Source organism: Phacochoerus africanus, chromosome 10 (genome assembly GCF_016906955.1).
Source record: "Phacochoerus africanus isolate WHEZ1 chromosome 10, ROS_Pafr_v1, whole genome shotgun sequence".
NCBI classification, from domain to species: Eukaryota; Metazoa; Chordata; class Mammalia; order Artiodactyla; family Suidae; genus Phacochoerus; species Phacochoerus africanus.
This window is the reverse complement of record NC_062553.1, coordinates 121,275,863-121,297,151: the sequence shown is the minus strand read 5'-3', so window position 1 is coordinate 121,297,151 and position 21,289 is coordinate 121,275,863. Positions and strand designations below refer to the sequence as shown.

The 21,289-nt window shown below is 40.7% G+C and overlaps 1 protein-coding gene across 1 annotated transcript in view; it reads left to right on the top strand.

The window, feature by feature from the left end:
* METAP1 (methionyl aminopeptidase 1) overlaps positions 1-20,235 on the top strand; it is a 64,028-nt gene extending 43,793 nt beyond the window's left edge. The window contains exons 5-11 of the mRNA XM_047798797.1: positions 1,616-1,707; positions 2,649-2,732; positions 5,520-5,658; positions 8,409-8,540; positions 11,386-11,529; positions 15,494-15,559; positions 18,537-20,235. Coding sequence (XP_047654753.1) covers positions 1,616-1,707; positions 2,649-2,732; positions 5,520-5,658; positions 8,409-8,540; positions 11,386-11,529; positions 15,494-15,559; positions 18,537-18,700 — 821 coding nt within the window. The 3' untranslated portion in view covers positions 18,701-20,235. The remainder of the gene's footprint in view (positions 1-1,615; positions 1,708-2,648; positions 2,733-5,519; positions 5,659-8,408; positions 8,541-11,385; positions 11,530-15,493; positions 15,560-18,536) is intronic.
* Positions 20,236-21,289: the final 1,054 nt, after the last annotated feature.

The window sequence follows — 21,289 nt, the reverse complement described above, 5'->3', positions numbered from 1 at the left end:
TTAGATTCTGTTTGATAATATTTTTTTTTCCTGTTTGATAATATTTTGGGGGGATTTTTATATCAGCATTTATAAGAAGTAGTTTATGGTTATATTCTTTTTTCAGATTTTGAAATAATTATACTGGCTTTAATGTTTTTAAATGTATGAGTAACTTGAATTAAGCTAATTTGCTAGTGAAAGTTCTTAGGGCAATATTTTTCAAAAAAAAATTTTTTTTTGGTCTTTTTGCCATTTCTTGGGCCGCTCCCCTGGCATATGGAGGTTCCCAGGCCAGGGGTCGAATCGGGGCTGTAGCCGCTGGCCTACGCCAGAGCCACAGCAACTCGGGATCCGAGCTGCATCTGCAACGTACACCACAGCTTACGGGAACGCCGGATCCTTAACCCACTGAGCAAGGCCAGGGATCAAACCCGAACTTCATGGTTCCTAGTTGGATTTGTTAGCCACTGAGCCACAACGGGAACTCCAAGAAATGTATTTTATAACATGGTCTGTGCATGTGTGTTTGTGTGTGTATAGATTAACAAGCATTTCATAACAGCACTTTCCCCTACCCCGTATGATATAGTCTATTATTTTCTATTCCATTTATTTACTTTAAAAAAATACATGGTCACAGCCCAATAAAGGGTCACAAGTTGCAGTTTGAAAAACACTGACTTAAGTTCCCAGTTTAAAAAATGTATGAGTATAATTAATTCATCAGTCATTATATATACTTGCTTTAGGAGATGATCGTGAGAGCAATTATAAATTGTATGGTACTATTCAAATGTAAATGATTTACTGACTTAATTTTTTTTTTAATTTTTTTTTTCCTATTGTTTTGCTTTTAGGGCCTCACCGTTGGCATGTGGAAGTTCCCGGGCTAGGGTTTGAATAGGAGCTACAGCTGCCGACCTAAGCCACAGCCACAGCAACGTGGGATCCGAGCAGCATCTGTGACCTACACCACAGCTTATGGCAACGCTTAACCCACTGTGCAAAGCCAGGGATCGAACCCCCATCCTGTGGATTCTAGTCACGTTCCTTAACTGCTGAACCATGATGAGAACTCCTGAATCATTATTGACTTTGTTAGCAAATAACAAGTACTGCATTCTGATTGGTTTCTAATAGATCTGGAAATTTATTCTTTAGAATTCTTCCTTCGGTTTTGTTAGAAAATTTCATGTCAAAACATTTCTTCAAAAACTCTGGCCTGGGATGGAGTTCCCGTCGTGGCGCAGTGGTTAACGAATCCGACTAGGAACCATGAGGTTGCGGGTTCAGTCTCTGCCCTTGCTCAGTGGGTTGACGATCTGGCGTTGCCGTGAGCTGTGGTGTAGGTTGCAGATGCGGCTCGGATCCCACATGGTTGTGGCTCTGGCGTGGGCCAGTGGCTGCAGCTCTGATTTGACCCCTAGCCTGGGAACCTCCATATGCCGCGGGAGCGGCCCAAGAAATGGCAAAAAGACAAAAAAAAAAAAACAAAAAACTCTGGCCTGGACTCTCTGATAATATGAAATACTGTTGTATTTTCACATAGTGAGACTTATAGGGATGAAATTATGCTAATACATACTATGTATTTTCATTCATTTGAGTTTTACTTACTGATTTTCTTTCCCAGGAATGTCTGAATCTGAGCAGGCTCTTAAAGGTACTTCTCAAATTAAGTTGCTCTCATCTGAAGATATAGAAGGAATGCGACTTGTATGTAGGGTAAGAGTTTTTTTCCCCTGTGGGGTAGGACATGTTTAAACAGTCATGAGACATGAAGTCAATGATTTGCTCATTTGTGAAGGTAGCAAATATTACATTATAGGAATGTGACTAGCCATAATTACTTTTCTTTAAAATTTTGTTAGAATGTAGTTTTGTGTAGTAGTTGTTTTCTACTTAAATAGCCTATTTGAAAATTAATATGGCAGGTAATGAATATTTAGTTGACAGTTTATTTCCTTTATTTTTTATTTTTTTAAAGAACCAGTTCTTTATGATATTTTGTTGTTTTCATGAGTCATCATAACATAGGGTAAAGTTTAAGGCTTATATAAAATTAAGCTAAAGCTCCTGCTGTGCAATACCAATGAAGTATCATAGCTGGTACTTATTAGGTGAAATCACATGTTTATATTTTTCTAAGAAAAAATAATTGATGCATTATTTGTTTATTTAGAAGTGATCCTTAAAATTTGTATTGCATGCTTAAACGTGATTTGAAACTAATTTTCTTCGAGAATTTGGAGAAATTTGTATTTCTGTCACTTATTTGCTGATTCTTTGAGTAAAATCATTCATCTGTTCTTTTTATTTCCCTCGCTTCCCTTCCCCATTGTAGAAATGTGAGACCTGTCAGCCTTCGTTAGTTGATTATTGTTTCAGTTACTTAGGATGTACATTTTCACATAGAAATCACTCAAACTTACTTATTAAGCTGTTTGCTAATTAGGCCAATTTTATATATATGTTTACACACACATACACATTTATTAATGGGTGTTAGCAATACAGATTGTTGTAAAATGAAAATTCAGCATTATAATATTCAAGATGAGCTTCATTTTATCAGTATCCCATAAAATTTAAATGAGAACAAAGGGTACAGGCTTCTATTTCTGTTTCATTTCTTCTTGAATGTATGAAGTGTTTCTTTTTTGCAGCTTGCTAGAGAAGTTTTGGACATTGCTGCTGGGATGATTAAACCAGGTGTAACTACTGAAGAAATAGATCATGCTGTACACTTAGTAAGAACTTTTATGTTTTGAAATGTCTTTTCATAGTCTTATAGATGTTTTAGACTTTAGAAAATCAAGTAAACTCAAGTTCTGAATATCCACATTTGGCTAAAGCTAGTTTGAAAGCATATTTTTCACTTTGTCTCAAATCTAGAAAGTATTCAACAGTCATTATTTCCATCTTTAAGTATCTGCTGTATTGAGGTGTGAGGTAAGCTTGAAGTATTTCATTTCTGTAGCCTCGCGTTTCATAACAGTTTAGCTTCTCTAAGATGACTCCTTTTATTAGTGCTTTAAGTAATAAAGCTTTTGAAAACTAGATTAGCAGAGAAAAATGTTTTATTTTACATCTACAATAACAAGGCCATAAACAGACCAGATGCATGTTTGCAGTAAATATGGTATAGAGATACTTTTAAAATAAGATTGCTCATCCACCAAGAAGAGACTTTAAAACTCTGTAATAGATGAAGGCACACATGATATGACTAGATTGTTCACAGTAAAAGAGCAATGACTAGTTAATAAATCACACAGAAAACTAATTAAACCTTCTCTGATAATCAACAAATGCAAGTCATAAAGACCTCCTAAATTAGTAAGTATTTTGAAGATATTGATGTCCATCGCCTACGTGAAGATGGTGAAGCTGGTACTCTTTTACGTGGTGGTGGTATTGTCAGTTGAGACTATCCTTTTAGAAGGAAATTCATAAAGTTTTTTTATTTGGAGTTTTATAAATCCTGACTTTGGGATATTGTTCCATATGTTATAAAATACAGTTGACCCTGTACAACACGGGTTTGAACTGTGTGGGTCTTCTTGTATGTGGATGTTTTTCAATAAATATGTATCGTAAATGTATTTTCTCTTACGATTTCTAAAATGATACTTTCTTTTCTCTAGCTTTATTGTAAGAATATGATATGTAATACATATGAAACATACAAAATATGTGTTAATTGACTGTGTCTGTTGTTGGTAAAGGTTCTGGTCAACAGTGGGGTATTGGTCATGTTTTGGGGGAGTCAAGTTATATGCCGATTTTTGTGCAGGAGGCCAGCACCCCTAACCACCTGTGGCCCTCGGTTGTTCCAGGGTCAGCTGTACGTAGGATACACTAATAGCAGTTTGAATGCTTCCTATAGGCCAGGTTTTCTTTCACATGCTTCTTTTACTAACTCGGTCTCCCCAACAACTGCACGAGGGAGATCCTACTCTCATCTCTATCTTTTAGATAAGGAAACGGAGGCAGACAGAGGTTGAGTTGCCCAGAGTTACACAACTTATGGGTAATGTAGTTGGCATTTTCAGTCAGCGCAGTCTGCTTCTGTGTGCTCTTAACTGCTGTTTGTACTACCATGAGAAATCGAGACGCATGACATTAAGTAAGGGGCAAATGATAGGTAGTTACTGGTTATAATATTTTTTGTAATTGAGGAGACTAAATTTTCAATAATAATGGAATTGCCAATAAAGTAATACATTCCATAAATTGTATTACATATGTCTATTTAAAAAATACTAGCCTGAAGGCTGGCAATATGGAAAAAAAGAAATTGTGTATGCTATGACTCTCACTGTACAAAAACATCAGGTAAAATAAGACTTGTTTATGGAGAACCAGATTATTTTCTTAGAGGTTCCTTTGTTGTTCCACACGAATGTAGTGGTTAAGATGTCTCTGGAAATACTTTATCATCTCTTAATTATATACTAGTACTCATTTTTTGATCATAAGGATAGAGGCATGTTTCTTTCTTTTTTTTTTTCCTTTCTTTTTTTTTTTGCTTTTTAGGGCTGCACCCGAGGCATATGGAGGTTCCCAGGCTAGGGGTCCATCCAGAGCTGTAGCCACCGGCCTACACCACAGCCACAGCAATGTGGGATCTGAGTTGCATCTGCAACCTGCACCACAGCTCACAGCAATGCCAGATCCTTAATGCACTGAGTGAGGCCAGGGATCGAACCTGCATCCTCGTGGATGCTAGTCAGGTTCGTTAACTGCTGAGGCGTGACAGGAACTCCAATGCCGGGTCCTTAACCTACTGAGTGAGGCCAGGGATTGAACCCACAACCTCATGGTTCCTAGTCGGATTTGTTTCCGCTGTGCTGTGACGGGAACTCCAAGGCATGTTTCTGTATACGAAATTATAGTTACGCTAAATGTGCACATTAATATTTACTTTATTTATTTTTTGGTCTTTTTTTTTTTTTTTTTTTTTCCTGGGGCCGCTCCTCGGCATATGGAGATTCCCAGGCTAGGGGTCTAATCGGAGCCGCAGCCACCGGCCTACACCAGAGCCACAGCAATGTGGGATTTGAGCCGCGTCTGCAACCTACACCACAGGTTACAGCAACGCCGGATCATTAACCCACTGAGCAAGGCCAGGAATCAAACCCGCAACCTCATGGTTCCTAGTTGGATTCATTAACCACTGCGCCACGACGGGAACTCCAATATTTACTTTAAATAATGTATTTTTCACAAGGAGTAGGTAATTCTAAACTAGAATCTTCATAAAGTGACATTGGTATGTATTTGTAAACATTTGCAATGTGTGAATTTGCTTCTTCTTTGCAATTATCAGTAAATTGATTTGCTTGTGGTCTCTATTACAAACCCTATTGTCTACTGTTTAATATCTGCTAATTATTACTAAAATAAAATAAGTTTTTCATTAGCATTTGTACAAATTTTCCCACATTTTTCAAGTTTTAAAATCTGATTAATTGCATTCAGATTAATTTTTTATTTTGCACATTACAAATTATTCCCTCTGTATTTTATTATAGGCATGCATTGCAAGAAATTGCTATCCTTCTCCCCTGAATTATTATAATTTCCCAAAGTCTTGTTGTACTTCAGTAAATGAAGTGATTTGCCATGGAATTCCAGACAGACGGCCATTGCAAGAAGGTGATATTGTTAATGGTAAGAAATATGTGACTTTTGTCGCTGTGAGCTAAGAAACAGCAAGGCCTTGGTGGCCTGATAGTGACTTACATTTTGTTCACTCGTTTCCTGTCTTTACTGTAACTTTTTTTTTTTGGCTGCCTCTGTTACACCACAATAACAACTTTACTTTTGTGGGTTTTTTTGGCTTTCTAGGGCCACACCTGCAGCATGTGGAGTTTCCCAGTCTAGGGGTTGAATTGGAGCTGCAGCTTCCGACCTGCGCCACAGCCACAGCAATGCAGGATCCAAGCTGCGTCTGCGACCTACACCACAGCTCACGGCAACACTGGATCCTTAACCCAGTGAGCAAGGGATCGTACCCGCAACGTCATGGTTACCAGATTTGTTTCTGCTGCGCCACAACGGGAACTCCTCTACTCTTTTTGTATTTAAAATTTAAATCTAAAATCTATAGAAAGCTTTTTTGTGGTTTTAAGATACTTAATTGCTTTCAGGATACTATTTATTTTATTTTTTGACTGCACCTGTGGCATGCAGAAGTTCCTGGGCCAGGGATTGGTTAAACCTATGCCACGGCAGTAATCCGAGCCATACCAGTGACAGTGCAGGATCCTTAACCACTAGGCCACCAGAAAACTCCAATCAAGATACTTTTAGTATGATATGATTGGTATAGATTTTTTTTTTTCTTTTCTTTTGATGGCCCCACCTATGGCATATGGAAGTTCCTGGGCCAGGGGTTGAATTGGATCTGCAGCTGTGGCTTACACCACAGCCATAATAACACCAGATCCAAGCCAAAGTGTGTGGCAATGCTGGATCCTTAACCCACTGAGCAAGCCCAGGGATCAAACCCACATGCTCACAGAGACAATGTCAGGTCTTTAACCTGCTGAGCCACAATGGTATAGGTATAGGTTCTTTAATGCAAATGATCGTATGTGATTGGTAAATAAGAGAAAGATGTCAGTGAAATGTGGAAGTAATGTTGAGTAATGGTTGATTCAAATGGGTTTTTTCTTTCTTACTCCTTTTAGTCCGGTATTGGTTCTGAAGAGATTAGGAAAGTCTTTCTTACAGATAAAGAGAAATCATTAGTAATAGATGAAAACCTTAAAAAAGCTAAAAATTCTGCAGAAGTACTGTCCTTGGCATTGAAAGTTCAGAAAGTGGCTTTAGGGACCACAGTGTTAAGCTGTCTGTGGAAGCTGCAAGTGTAGAGAAAGAAGCTGCCAAGACATTGCCCTCTATGATTAAAAAAAATATTGAATTAGGATCCACTCAATGGTTTCTTTGTTTGTTTTTGTTTGGTTTTTTAAGGCTGCACCTGTGGCATACGAAAGTTCCCAGGCTAGGGGTTGAATTGGAGCTGCAGCTCCTGGCCTTCGCCAAAGCTGCAGCAATGCCAGATCCGAGCCGTGTCTGCGACCTGTGCCGCAGCTTGTGGCAACACAGGATCCTTAACCCACCGAGCAAGGCCAGGGATCGAACCCCCATCCTCATGGATACTAGTTGGGTTGGAAGTCCACTGAGCCACACTGGGAACTCCATCCCTTTGATGATATTTTTAGTATTGATGAACTTGTTCTCTTTAGTAGTTAGGCATCTTCAAGGATCTGTGTATCAAACAGGGAGGTGTGAGCCTAAGTGTTAGAGGCCACAGAGAATGGACCAGCTGTGATGCTGGCTGTGAGTGATAGTGGAGCCTTAACTGTATAAAAAAACTGTTTTTATGCAGGTTTTTTTTTTTTTTTTAAGTTTTTATACTTAAAGTGTCTGTTTATAAAATTCCATAGGTTTTGAGGGGTCTGCCCAATGCTGTTTTTCACATAGACTCTGTTACTTTTATAACATACATAATATGTGAGGTTTTTTAGGAACATGTATGTTGTGCTAGAGCCAACACACCTGTACTGTGATATTGTAAGTTGGTTGATTTAATGTGCTCTCTAGGATACATTTAGTGTATTTTGGCGCTGTTATGTTAGTCTGTATTTTTTTTTTTAAAGATTTTTATTTTTTCTATTATAGTTGATTTACAGTGTTCTGTCAATTTCTGCTGTACAGCAAAGTGACCCAGTCATACATAGGTATATACATCCTTTTTCTCACATTATCACAAGTGACTAGATAGAGTTCCTTGTGCTATACAGCAGGATCTCATTGCTTATCCGCCTCAAATGCAGTAGTTTGCATCTACGAACCCCAGACTCTCAGTCCATCCTACTCCCTCCCCCTTAATCTGTATTTTTAAACATGGAGACAAAGAGAAGGATGAGTAATTGCAAATAGTGAAAGGCAAATGAATTTTTGACAAATAAGTCTAGAGTAGTGTAAATTTTTCTATTTATTGATTTGCTGCAATGAGGAAAAACTCATTAAAGGTAAGTGAAAACAGTATTTTCTGTTTAATGTCAAAATGTAGCAAAGTCCTTCATTTAACATTAATTCAGGTTATCGATCTTGCATGAATGTATCCTGTTTTTTTTTCTTGCCACAAATGATTTAATCACTGCTATAAGAATATTAAAGCCCACCGTCTGGCTTGTGCTGCATAACCACAGCCCTGTTTTCCACAGGGAGCCTAGTCGCATTATAGACAAGAACCGTCTGTGGGACGTTAAGTGTGTATTCATTGATGTCACTTGTGAATGCAGACGTTATCTTTCTTATTAAGCTGCCTGGTTCTCTCATCTTGGTGAAACTTGACTTCAGTTTTGAAATCAAAACAAATGCGGTCTTTACGTTTGTGTATCCTTTTGCAGTGGACATCACTCTTTATCGCAATGGTTATCACGGGGACCTGAATGAGACGTTCTTTGTTGGGGATGTGGATGAGGGAGCACGGAAGCTGGTTCAGACCACATACGAGTGCCTCATGCAAGCCATCGACGCAGGTCAGGCCCAGTGCTGGGCACCTCTGGAGCTGCTGCCTGCTGTGGGCTTGCATGTCCCACCACTGCCTCGTGCCTGCCTTGTCCCTCCAGCTGCGCCTTTGCCCTGCCTCAGCTGGCCTGGGGTTTGGCAGTAGTAGGTTGAAGGAGGATTTGGGAATCCTGAGATGAGGATGGACCAGATTATTGCTTATTCCTTTGTCTCTTCTGTGATTTGTCTTCCTTTTCTTTGGCTGATAAAGGAGGAGGAATGTGTGGAGAGTTCTTACGTGCAACTTTTCAGTTCTTTCGTAAATACTGTGTTCTCATTATAAACAGTTAAAAGATGTTAGGTTATGAGAGAAAATTGAGTTATCTTCTTTTACACTTCGCTCCCTCCCCACCTCCTCTTTCTTTTTAATCTCTCTCTCCTGAGGTGTTCATCTTTAACGTTTAGGGCTTTTTCTCCCCTGTGCACTAATACGCACGCACAACTGTATGTAGTGTGTTCAGTTATGTTAAACGGAGTCATAATATTTGTTCAGTTATGTTAAACGGAGTCATAATATTTGCAGTATTCCATACTTTGGTACTTTTTCAACTGGGAATATCTTAGAGATCTTTCCATATTAACATGCACGCATAGATCTACTCCATTATTTTACTGGCTATATATTATATTCCACAGTATAAACATTTCTACAACCATTCCCCTACTGGATTTTGGTGTTTTCCAGACATCTTGCCATTGCAGTGAATAATATCTTTGGGTAGAGGTATACTTCTGAGGCTGTGTTCGTCTGTGTCCATATAAACAGTGCATCCAGGTTTTTAAAATTAAGGCTCTGTCTTGTGAGGAAAGAGAAGGAAAGGCTTGTTGCAAATGTTAACAGACTATTAGAAAGGACAGTTTGAGGGAAAACAAGCTTTCGTTTGCAATCCACAGCATTTCAACCTTATTGTTCAGTGCAGTATCCGCCTTCTCCCCCCCCCCCCAATAAATCCAGTGTATCATCAGCAGTGTATTGGACAGGACAGGGTTCTTAGGCAAACATATAGTTATGTCTAATAACATAGGTCCATTATTTTTACTGTTTTTAGTCCATTTAACAAGCATAGGAGATGGTGAAATGTTTACTAATTCGATAAAGTTAGAGGAATGAAAAATGAAAGCATTGATTATTTTCATTTATCAATATATGAGATTTCCTTGTTATTCACTGTTGATTGTACTTAAAAACTTCTTATATTCTCAGTGGTATTATGAGAGGAGAACTTTAATATTTAGCTTTTCATTTATGAAAGCTTTTATTTTGAATTAAAATTTTTAGGGTTTCTGCCAGATTATGTGTTCAGTGCAGATATCCTTTTGTTTTTCTGTGAGTTGATTGAAATAATCAGACAGCTGGAATGTTGTTTTACAAAGACGCAGGCATAAAACTTGCTAAGAAACAACCAGAAACCAGAGTCTTCATAACAGCAGACAGAAGGCACAGAAGTTGCTTAATCTCTGGAAAGCGCTGTTGACGCCTTGTATGCATCGTTCCTTCCTTTATTTGCCAGTAGTTTGGCTGCGCACCCTGCTGTAGAACAGTAGAGGGATGGACCATGGTGGTTTAGCCTTCTAGAGTAGGGCTTCTCAGCCTACACATTAATGCCATTTTGAGGCTGATAATGCTTCGTCGTGGGGGCCTGCCCTGGGCTCTGTAGGATGCTTAGCAGCATTCCTGGTATCTACCCACTAGATGCCAGGTGCACCACTTCTAGGTGTGACAGCCGAAAAGGTCTCCACTGTATTATGACGTGCACCCTTGGGACCAAAATGACCTCTGGCTTGAGACTCAGAGAGACATCTCTTCTCTCACCCTTCCTCATTATTGTTGAACAGGGATTTTCTTTATATTAGGCAACATGGGTTAACATTTTGCTTTCCTCCACACTGACTGTAGCCTATAGGAAGGCTTGGATGGGAATGAAAGGAAATCATTATGAAAGTCAGCATGTTCCTCAGAAATCTTTTAACTCCCCCCGCCCCCCAAAAAGGTTAAGCTGGAACATGGTTAAAAGCAACTAAATTTGAAAATGACTTCTTGAGCCATTTGCCCAGAAATTTGATTGGCTGGAGCGAATATGTTATGCCTGAATTTCAGCTTGGAGATGAGATGGATGGTGGGAGTCTTTGGGGAGTGGGAGGCCCCCCAGAACCGTGGCTAGACTCGCCAGGAGCCTGGCAGTACCCTGATCCCAAGGTGTTGGGGCTAGGAGGGCCATTGCAGCAATGAGAACCACTTTTAGTTTTTTTTTAAATAGTGATGAAAGTCATACAAATTAAACAGGGCAGGAAGCATGCAGTGAGAAGTACTTTTCTATACCCTCTTCCCATGACCTGCAGAGGTAACTGAATAATTTGAGAACCACTTTTATGGGGATCAAGAAGCCCCAGGGGAAGTAATCCTGTGACAAGTTGCCCAGACTGACACTGAGGACAAGTCAGGTTCCTTTCTGGGCAGTCCTTTTTCTCCTGGTGCTCTTTCCTCTCTTATGTCTTCATTCTGTTCACTTTAATGGAAAGCACCCTGACCTTCGAGAAGGTGAGGACAAGAAGTGTATTTTCCCTTCTCTCGTTTATTCAGAGAGCAGACAGCCCCTTCCTCTGCACACATTCCTCTTGTGCAGCGAAGGAGGAAGCACAGGTGCTACTGGTTTGAATCTCAGCTCTGCCCTTACTGGCAGCATAGCCTCTCTGTGCTTCGGTTGCCGCATCTTCAGAGTTTCTGCTTGTAGGTGTATAAAGCATTCAGAACAGTGATTGCTTAGTAATTTTTAGTTATTCTTACCCTTTGTCATGGGTCTTCTCTTTGCCTTTCAGTGAAACCTGGTGTTCGATACAGAGAATTGGGAAACATTATTCAGAAGCACGCCCAAGCAAATGGATTTTCAGTTGTTCGAAGCTATTGTGGGCATGGAATCCACAAGCTTTTTCATACAGCCCCCAATGTCCCCCACTATGCCAGTAAGTACTGTCCAAAGACTTGGTAAATACTGACTTCTTATTCAGCAAATATTTATTCAAACATTTAACAGGACTGACTTACTATTTTGTATTTACTAGAGTAATTTTTAGTTGTTATAAATAGATCTCCAAAATGTATACACAATACACATTCATATCTTGCTCACGTAATAGTCTAAAGCATGTGTGTTTGATCACTGTAGGGGGTGGGACAGTTATTCTTTGACCCGGGCTCTTGTCACTTTCAACTTAGAGTTTTCAGGGTTCCCCTCCTGATCTTACAGATGTTGGGGAGGAGGGCGAAACATGGAGGGGTATGCTTGGGAGGTTTTAATGAGCCAGTCTGGACTTGGCATACATCCTTACATTTGCTTTTCATTGGCGGGAGTTCAGTCACATGCAGGGGAGGTGGGGAAATGTGATCCAGCTGAGTACTCTGGAAGAAAAGGAAACTAGTGATTTTGGTGAGCAGCCAGCAGTCCCTGCCATGTGTATTCTGATTCCTTAAATGAAATTGATTCAGCTTGGTTTGATTTGAGTTCTTAGCATATGTCATATACTGTATGATGTGTTGGTATAAATAGAGAGGAATAGATAGAATATCTTTCCTCAAGTTGACTGCTGTCAACAGATTAACAAAGGAAGTCTTTCTTGTTCAATCAGTCATTACAACTCTATGAACAATTTCTTAGCCCTAATTTAAAAGCAGATTCTGTGCTTAGGGAAGTGATTTATTTATCCACAGTCACACAATCCACTACATAAATGCCCGGGCTAGGGCTGGTACATGGGTTCTGTCTGGCTTCATAGAGTCAGTGTTTTCTACCAAATTCTGTGCTACCTTAAAAGGATGGAAGCACTTTGGTGCTGGGCCTTGTGGGAGCAAAGAAGAATGAGATTTTGGTTTGCTGGGGAAGACCAGAAAGAGCAGTCCATGTCGTGGGGGAAGGATGTGTAGCTGCTTCAAGGTGAAGCTGAACAGAGTCAAGACGAGCTAGGGCTGAGAATTGTGTGTTAAGAGCTAGAAGTAGGCCGTGCCAGATCTGAGGATGTTTGACCTCATTTGTAGGGATTTGCAGAACATTTTTTGGCAGAAGAATGGCAAGGTGAAGTTGCTGTTTGGGGAGATCAGCTTAGCAGTAGAGTCTAGAATGTTTCACAGGTGTGAGCTAGCCAGGCTTGTCGGTCCAGTGCACAGTTATTACCGTAATCCAGGTGTGAGGTGAAATCCAAGATGTTGGTAGTGGTGAAGAGGAAGGGAAATGAGTGAGAGACCTCTCAACAGGAGAAGCTAGAGAAGAGGCTTCAAGCACAGCATTTGACTTACAACAAGCATTTATTAGCAGACCACATAGTCCTTTTTATTTCAGTTAAAATTGTGCTTGAAATAAAAGTTAGCAACAGAGAATAGGTAAGCCCTGTGATCACCTGATGTACATTCCCTTTAACAGAATGGAAGCAGCTCTTCTGCTGACTGCATGCGTGTGTGTGTGTGTGTGTGTGTGTGTGTGTGTGTGTGTCTGTCTGTCTGTCTGTCTGTCAAGAGACTGTCTGCAGGAAAGAGGGTGAAACAAGCCCCCTTACCTGTAGAGGTGACAGACTCAGCTTTAGGTATGGGTTATAGAAAGAGACTTTTTGAAGGAGATAAAATTTGTGGGAGAAGGAAATATGGGTTAGTGAGGATGGTATCAGAAGAATATGGTGCCTCTGATACATGAGAGATGCCACTTGAGTTTCATGTTAAACCATTTCGTTAGAAATAAAAAACACTTCTGAAAAAAGAAGCAAGGTCTAAGTATACTTCATTTGATACATTTATGGAAAGTCAAGTGTTAACTGGGTTTAGATAAATCAAAATCCTTTGTGATCCCTTTAGGGGCGAGTTAGAGGAAGCTGCTGAGAGTCTTGGTACTGAGAGCCCTTTTGAAATGTAAATGATCCCTGCTTTAGCTGGTAACTCCCTGCTCCTAACCAACTGGGGGTGGAATGAGGAAGTCGTTGTGTAACTTCCCTCCACCCTACTCTGTGTGAGGAAGGTCCTTCCGTGTTAGATGGAAGTTTATGTGCCTCTTTATCTGTGCCTCTTTATTTGTCGTTATGGTTGGGAAGTAAAGATGATACTGCCCTGCCTTTAGAATGGATAGCACAGCAGTTCTGTGAGGCAGACAGTGCAGGAGCTACACATTTTGGGAAGAGTACTTCGCACTGGTATCTGTCTAGAGTAGTCACTCAGTGTGTGTTTGCTGAGTGAGGTATGTTGAGAAACTGAAACCATGAGTCAAGATGAGTGGGCGTTCTAGAACAGTGAATCAGGGAGAGAAACAGGAGTGGGATTTGAATCCTCTGTATCAGCGCTGTCCAGTGGCAAGACACTCATGTAATACTTAAATTTCTAGTGGTCCTGTTCAACAAGTAAAAAGAAATAGGTGAACTTAGTGTCATATTTTATTGAATCTATTACATTTAAATATTAAGCATTTCAACATTTTATCAGTGTAAAAAAATCATTGAGATATATTACATGCTTTTTTTGTTTTTGGAGTCAGCGTATTTTTTACTCATAGGTTCTGACTTGCCACTTTTCAAGTGCGCAGCAGCTACACCCCCGGGTCGCTGCTGTATTGAACAGCACAGCTCTTGCTTGATTACTTAATCCTTTTTTCTTTCTGTGACACCACACTGACTCTCTTGACATTTTCTTTTTGATGTCCCCAAGGGAATACGACTAAGTCTATGTAGGTAGTAAATTACATGTCATTTGGAGAGGAAGTTCATGAAATTAGAAATAAGAAGTCAAAATTATCTTTACCTCTCAGATTTTTGTAACAGTTTAGAAACTCCTGATTTGGCATCTGTAGAAGAAGTGTCTTTTGGTAATACATCAGATCGTGGAAAGCCACATGAGAGCTTTTCACAAGGACAAATGTGCAGGAACATAAACTCGAGGGTTTAGACCATACCTGGATGGAGTGGCGTTTAGTGGAGTCAGCCTCAGTGGATGCATAGGTGATTCATTACCATCCGGAAGTCACCATCCAGAAGACCAGCAACCTTACCAGGAAACCCTGGAAGCCTGTGCTTTTGCCACCTTGTGGCCAGGCAGAGCAAGTGCAGCCACTGTTTACTGATGCTACCTGTTCTTAGCTTTTAGTTTGAAATTTAAACAGGTTCTCTATTTTTGTATGAAATTGTCTAAAAGGCCTATCCGTGTTTAAAATTTTTGGCCTTTTCGGGGAGGTGGCAGTTCTGGACACATTAATTCATGGTGGTATTTCTCATGATGATCCTGAAAAATACTTTCATACTGGTGAACAAAAAACTAAAAAAAGTATTTGGAGGGAGAAATGGAATTTTTGTTTCCAGATGAAAAGGAAAAATGGTGTCATCATTAAAAAAAAAAGGTGAGTGTGGAGCGGCTTTGTTCTCCAAAGATAAGACAGTTTACAAAACCTTATGAAAACAGGGCAGTTTTTCTGTGGGCTGTGCGTCTACCTCCACCCCCACATCCACATCCTCACACCCCCAGCCAAGAGGTAGGGGAGCTCTGGCATAGTCTGAAATATGTTGTTCTCCTTTAAACTGTCATACCTGGCTGAGGAGTGAAACTTCGGTTCCATGGTTGCATTTCTAACCTTGCTGTAACATAAATGGTAGCACTTTTCCTTTTATAGAAGTGATAATCACATCTGAAGTCCAGCCTAGGGTCATCTCCGTATTTTCCTAGAGAAAACATTAGCAAAGCGAAATATGTCTGGGACAGTATCTGCCCCAGAGTAGGTGGTTATCAGTAAATCCCTGTTTGTCAAATGATCTACTTTAAGAGAGAAGAGAGGGGAATCAGGAGAAGAGAGAGTGATTAAGAGTCATTCACAGGAATGTAAGTTGTGTACTTTTTCCAGGGAGCTGTTTATCAATATGCTGTAGGTTTTAGCTATGTTCTGAGATTTTTTTCCTTTAATTTCAGAAAATAAAGCAGTTGGAGTGATGAAGGCTGGCCATGTATTTACAATTGAGCCAATGATTTGTGAAGGTGAGAAAAAAGGGATGCTGTAACCTTTCTTTCTTTTTTCTTTTTAGGGCCGCACCCATGGCATACGGAGGTTTCCCAGGCTAGGAGTTGAATTGGAGCTGTAGCTGCCTGCCTACACCACAGCCACAGCAACTTGGGATTCGAGCCGCGTCTGCGACCTACACCACAGCTCACGGCAACGCCGGATCCTTAACCCACTGGGCAAGGCCAGAGATCGAACCTACATCCTCAATGCTAGTCAGATTTGTTTTCGCTGAGCCACGGCGGGAACTCCTGTAAGGTTTCTTTAATTGAATTTTTATTTACTTTTGGTCACTCATGGTCAGATTAGTAGTCTGCTCTAGTTTCTTTTTGCTTCATTTCTCCTCCCTGTCCCATCTCAAACTCGATTCAGTGTCATGTAGAGAACTGAAAATTGTAAGAGTAGACTAGACAGCAGTACTTTCTATGTGGTCATTCACCTGCTGTCAGTAGATGCTGAAGTACTTGAATCCTGGGGCCTGTTCATTAAGTTCTTGTCAGAGGTGCTTTGTAATAATTGGGTGCCTCCATCATGCCTATGTAGAAACTGAATTCTTGCCTGACGTGGTCAGGTGGCGTCTTAAAAAGAGAAAAGCCACTCGTTTTGAGGCAGACGCAATTATGTAATTTCATTCTCTACAGCTTATGAGGTAGGTGCCATTTCCTATTTATGTAGGAGAGCAAACGGATTTTCCAAGGGGTAAAATAAGTTGCCTGAAGTCACTCCCCTGGTTTTGTGGCAGAATGTAGGGGACTCTATGTTGTCAGGTGACATCAGCTCTTGTGGAGAAAGAGCACAGACATGCTTAGTGCTGGCAAGTTCATGTCCTCTTGTTAGTCCCTGTGCCAGGCACAGGGCAGCAATGATTGGTGTCATGATTAGAGGCACAGCTGAAGCTGTCAGGATAATAACGGGGCCTCCTTTCTGAGGCCTGCGCTTTTGCTTTCGGCCAGTCGTTTTTGGGGATTAGGGGAGCAGAGTGAGGCTCTAGTAGTAGGGCTCTTGTGTCCTGGGCCCTGTGTTAAAGGTTGTGCCCTCTCGGGATCATTCCAGACTTTTTTATAACCTAATCCCATTACTTCTACCAGCTTTCCTTCCTTAGAAGCAAGTTCCTAAATTCTGCCCACACTCAAGGGGAGGAAGCAAACATGGGAGTCTTTCTCCTGCCCAACTCCCATGACTGCTGTAAGAATTAAGCAAGATGATTTATTCACACTAAGTACCTAAATGGATGTAGACATGTAAGGTATTGTTTTTAGTGATTGTATGTCACCCATTTGCGAGAGCAGTAAGTATATCAGCCAAGAAAGGCCAGGAGGTTAAGAGGAAAGTGTCATTTTGGTTCCATACGTGTTTCCATTAAGTGGTTCTTGGTTGAGAAGACATGAAGTGGTATTTCCAGGCACAAGGTAATCACATTGTGTCGAGCTAGTTTGGAAAATCATCAAATTGTAAAAAATACACTTCAGTGTAACTCAGCTGGGCTAGATCCCAGCCCCAGAGTAGAAAGTCTCAAATCCGAAGAGGAATTTGAATTTCCTCAGAATAGTCATCAGATGTTTGCCTTAACATTAGTGAGGAATGCTATAGCAGATCACAATAAAAGAAGTGTTATGTCTTAAATCCATTTGTAAAAGGTCATATGTTACTTTAAAAATATCTACTTATTCATCTTGAGGTGGTTGGGAAAGCATGAGTTTAAGCTGCCTTATACTTCCTTTTTAAACTGGGATTTAATATTGCGAAGTAAGTTGCTTCACTGCAGACTTTATACTCGGGGATTTGTTGGAGCCAGTAAGACCTCATCTTATTAAAGATTACTCAAAATGAAGACTAGTGGTTTTTTTTTTTTAGACATCTAATTTGGAGACCAAAGGTCTGTGTAAACACATATTTGATGGTAGTTTCTAGAATCACAGAGCTTTGTTCCTCTACCACCACCTCCCTGCCACGTCCCTGCCCCATTCTCCCTTCTCTCTCTTTCCTTCATTGTCCTTCATTGTCTGCCAGCTTCTTTCCTTTCTAGCCCCTTCTCGAACCCATTCTGCTTCATCATAATTTATTTATCTATTTATCTATTTATTTATTTTTGACTTTTTAGGGCCGCTCCTGCGGCATATGGAGGTTTCCAGGCTAGGGGTCTAATCGGAGCCATAGCTGCCGGTCTACACCACAGCCACAGCAATGTGGGATCCGAGCTGTGTCTTCGACCTACACCACAGCTCAGGGCAATGCCGGATCCTTAATCCATTGAGTGAGGCCAGGGTTTGAACCCACAACCTCATGGTTCCTAGTCGGATTCGTTTCCGCTGTGCCACGATGGGAACTCCTTTTTCATCATAATTTAAACATTTTCTCGCTGATCTGTTTCTTCTTCTCTGCCCTCTTTCTGGTTACAGGAGTCTGGCCTGTGGTATTTTCACAGTACGGTCTGTTTTCACTATCTGTGTGCCTGTCATTTAACAATTATGTCAGAAATTAAATGCTATGTTAAAAGTATAAAAAGTTAACACGACTTTCTTCACAGTATATGTGGTCTATAATTTAACCTGATGTCAAAGTTATACTAGGACAGAGCTAAATTCATTAATTTACTTTTTAACGTGCAGTTCTAGGATGAGTGGTATCAATATGTGTCCTAAAATGAAATTGAGTGGCTTTATTTTGGAAATATCATCTTATTTACTATTTGGGAAGTATAAAAAATGTGACGTTATAAAACCTAAACATTATCGTTACTTTATTGGACAGATAAGCAAAATGAAGTTGGAAAGGCTTTGGCTTAAACAGTTGACGTGTAGATAGCAATCTGAAGAGTGATTTTAAACTAATTTAAAAATTAGTTTCCTGAGATAACCCAAGGATTAGGAGCACAGGCAAATACACTCACCTAGAGGTTTATTTAGAAAACAAACCGAGTGATTAGCATTAAGAAATTGTGTGTGTTTGTTTAAGGCGGATGGCAGGATGAAACCTGGCCGGACGGCTGGACCGCGGTGACGAGAGACGGGAAGCGGTCGGCCCAGTTCGAGCACACGCTGCTGGTCACGGACACTGGCTGTGAGATCCTAACCCGGCGACTCGATAGCACGCGGCCTCACTTCATGTCCCAGTTTTAATTTCTCCTGAGATGGCACATCTCAGTGATACCTTCTGGCTGTACTATGCGTTTTACTGAGAGTACAGAATGGAAGAGGAAATTTTTTATTCCTTGTTTTGTTTTGTCTGTAGATAAGGAAGGACTACAGCATTTGAGACGAGTCCTTAAGAACTTGTCTTGGGTCTGAAAAAGCCAAGAAGAATAAAGGAACATTTCTCAACTCCTTTCAGTGCTTCCCCCCCCCACACAAAAAAATCTTCTGCACCCGTTTTCTCATTTGCCCTTTGAGCACTTTTTACTTAAACCTGCTTCTAGTTGCTTTTATCACTGCCACAACTGGGCTGTCAGAGCCACCTGCTTTCCAGGTGAATGCCGGAGATGAGAAATCCTTGAAACTTTAGCAGCATATGTTGCTCCAGATTTTTTTTTTATTATTATATGTATGGAAATATATGTATACATTTTAAATTCCATATCTATAGTTATTGAACACTATGCGACCTGAGGTTTGTGTTGATTCTGCTCTGACAGGGTTATATGCTGTCATAAATGGACCCACTGTTTGCAGTGATTTCATTCCCAGCTGGCAACTGGCCTCCCTTCTCCCCCCCTGCTAGTGATTGACCTTTGGAATTGCGTGTCAGGAAGCACTCCGTCGGTGAGACTCTCTTTCCACTGTGGACTCTGTGTCAGTGAATGGAGGTGGCAGAATTCACTTGGGAAAAGGTTATCAGGTTTTTATGAATCTAGTTTATGTTTGTAAAAATAGCCATGCTCCAAGGGGTAGTTGGCTGTGGCGGAGCATGAGGTCGAGGTAACACACTGCTATTTCGGACCTCCTGTTTGGTCATAATGGGAGGGAAAAAAGCCCCCTTCCCCTCCCTCTCTTACTCCCAGGGCGTACCTTGGAGATTCTCAGAGGATGGTGGAGGTTGTGCTGGGCAGGATGACAGGAAAAGACAGTTCTGAAATCTCTCCAGCACTGAGCAGAGTCTGAAATTCTGACAGTTAGTAAACCTGGTAGGGATGAGAAAGGAACTTCTTTGGACCCTGGACTGTTCCCCTTTCAAGGGACGCAGCTGTCCTCGGTGTGCCGAAAACGGACTTCACCTCTTAGGTGGCTGGGAACTGCATGAGAAGTGAGCTCCGCTGCCTGACCTCTGTGTTCCTTTCAGTAGGTCAGTACAAATGGGAGTGCATCCCATGCAGCCCTCACGGCTCGAGTCACGGTCGTTAGAGTCTGCCTGCTTACCAGGTCTCTCTCTGGTAACTTGATTGCAAGATCATTTGATACCACTGGCATGTTACCCGAGTATGAGAACATCTTTCCCGGAGTGCCTCAGACCTTTATTGCTTTAAAGGAATGATGATAATGTCTTCATTACTTTTATTATTTTAATGATTTATTAAAGTGGCCGAATCTGGTATAGACTTTCGGGGGTATGTGTGTGAAGTTTTTTTATGAAACTGTAATATTTGTGAATGGAATGCTTTGCAATATGAATGTTAATATAATGTGTAAAGGGAGATTAAAAAGTTTGAATGATTATACCACCACGTAGTCATTAACTTTGCTGCATTTGTTTGGGATTTCAGAGGGAAGTGGTGGGAATAAGGTGGCTGATTTCATAATATAAAGTCATGATCATTTGAATAAAAATACTTTAAGTTTAATGGCTATGTAAAAATTCCAGTACTGTGTTTAGTTCAGCAGTCTGCTGGCAGTATTTGAGATGCAGCCATATTTCTGAGATCATTTAAGAGAGTGCTGTGTATGTCAGCATAAAGCGAAGCCTTTGATTTACTGATAGTGGAATTAACAGTGTGGACTTACTCAGTGTCTGTCCTTAGAAAATAGGCTCAAGGGAGTTGCCATCGTGGCACAGCGGAAACAAATCTGACTAGGAACCATAAGGTTGCAGGTTTGATCCCTGGCCTCGCTCAATGGGTTAAGGATCTGTTGTTGTTGCTGTGAGCTGTGGTGTAAGTCAGATGCGGCTCGGATCCTGTGTTGCTGTGACTGTGGCATAGGCCAGCAGCTGTAGCTCTGATTTGACTCCTAGCCTGGGAACCTCCATATGCCACTGGCGCGGCCCTTTAAAAAAAAAAAAAAGCTCAAGGAAAAAAGTCTTGGTGGTCTAGTTTTATTGTTGTTATTATTGTTGAAAGATAAAACACCATACTGGTGATGATGCTTTTCTCGGTTTGGGAGATTTTTAAATAGTATGGGCTGTAATCTAATTGTCTAATTACAAATGTTTACTAGATTTAGATTAAAAAAAAAAACATCTAGGGTAATTTCATCATTCTGCCAATCTCTGAATATGTCTATGTGTTAACTTAAAAAAAATTTTTTTTTCTTTTGGGGGCTGCACTTGGGGCATATGGGAATTCCCAGGCTAGGGGTGGAATTGGAGCTGCATCTGCCAGTCTATGCCACAAACACAGCACTGCCAGATTTGAGCTGCATCTGTGACCTACATACAGCACAGCTCACAGCAACTCTGGATCCTTAACCTACACCGTGGCTAGGGATCGAACCTGTATTCTCGTGGATACTAGTTGGCTTCTTAACCCCTGAGCTACAACGGGAACTCCACCTTTTTTT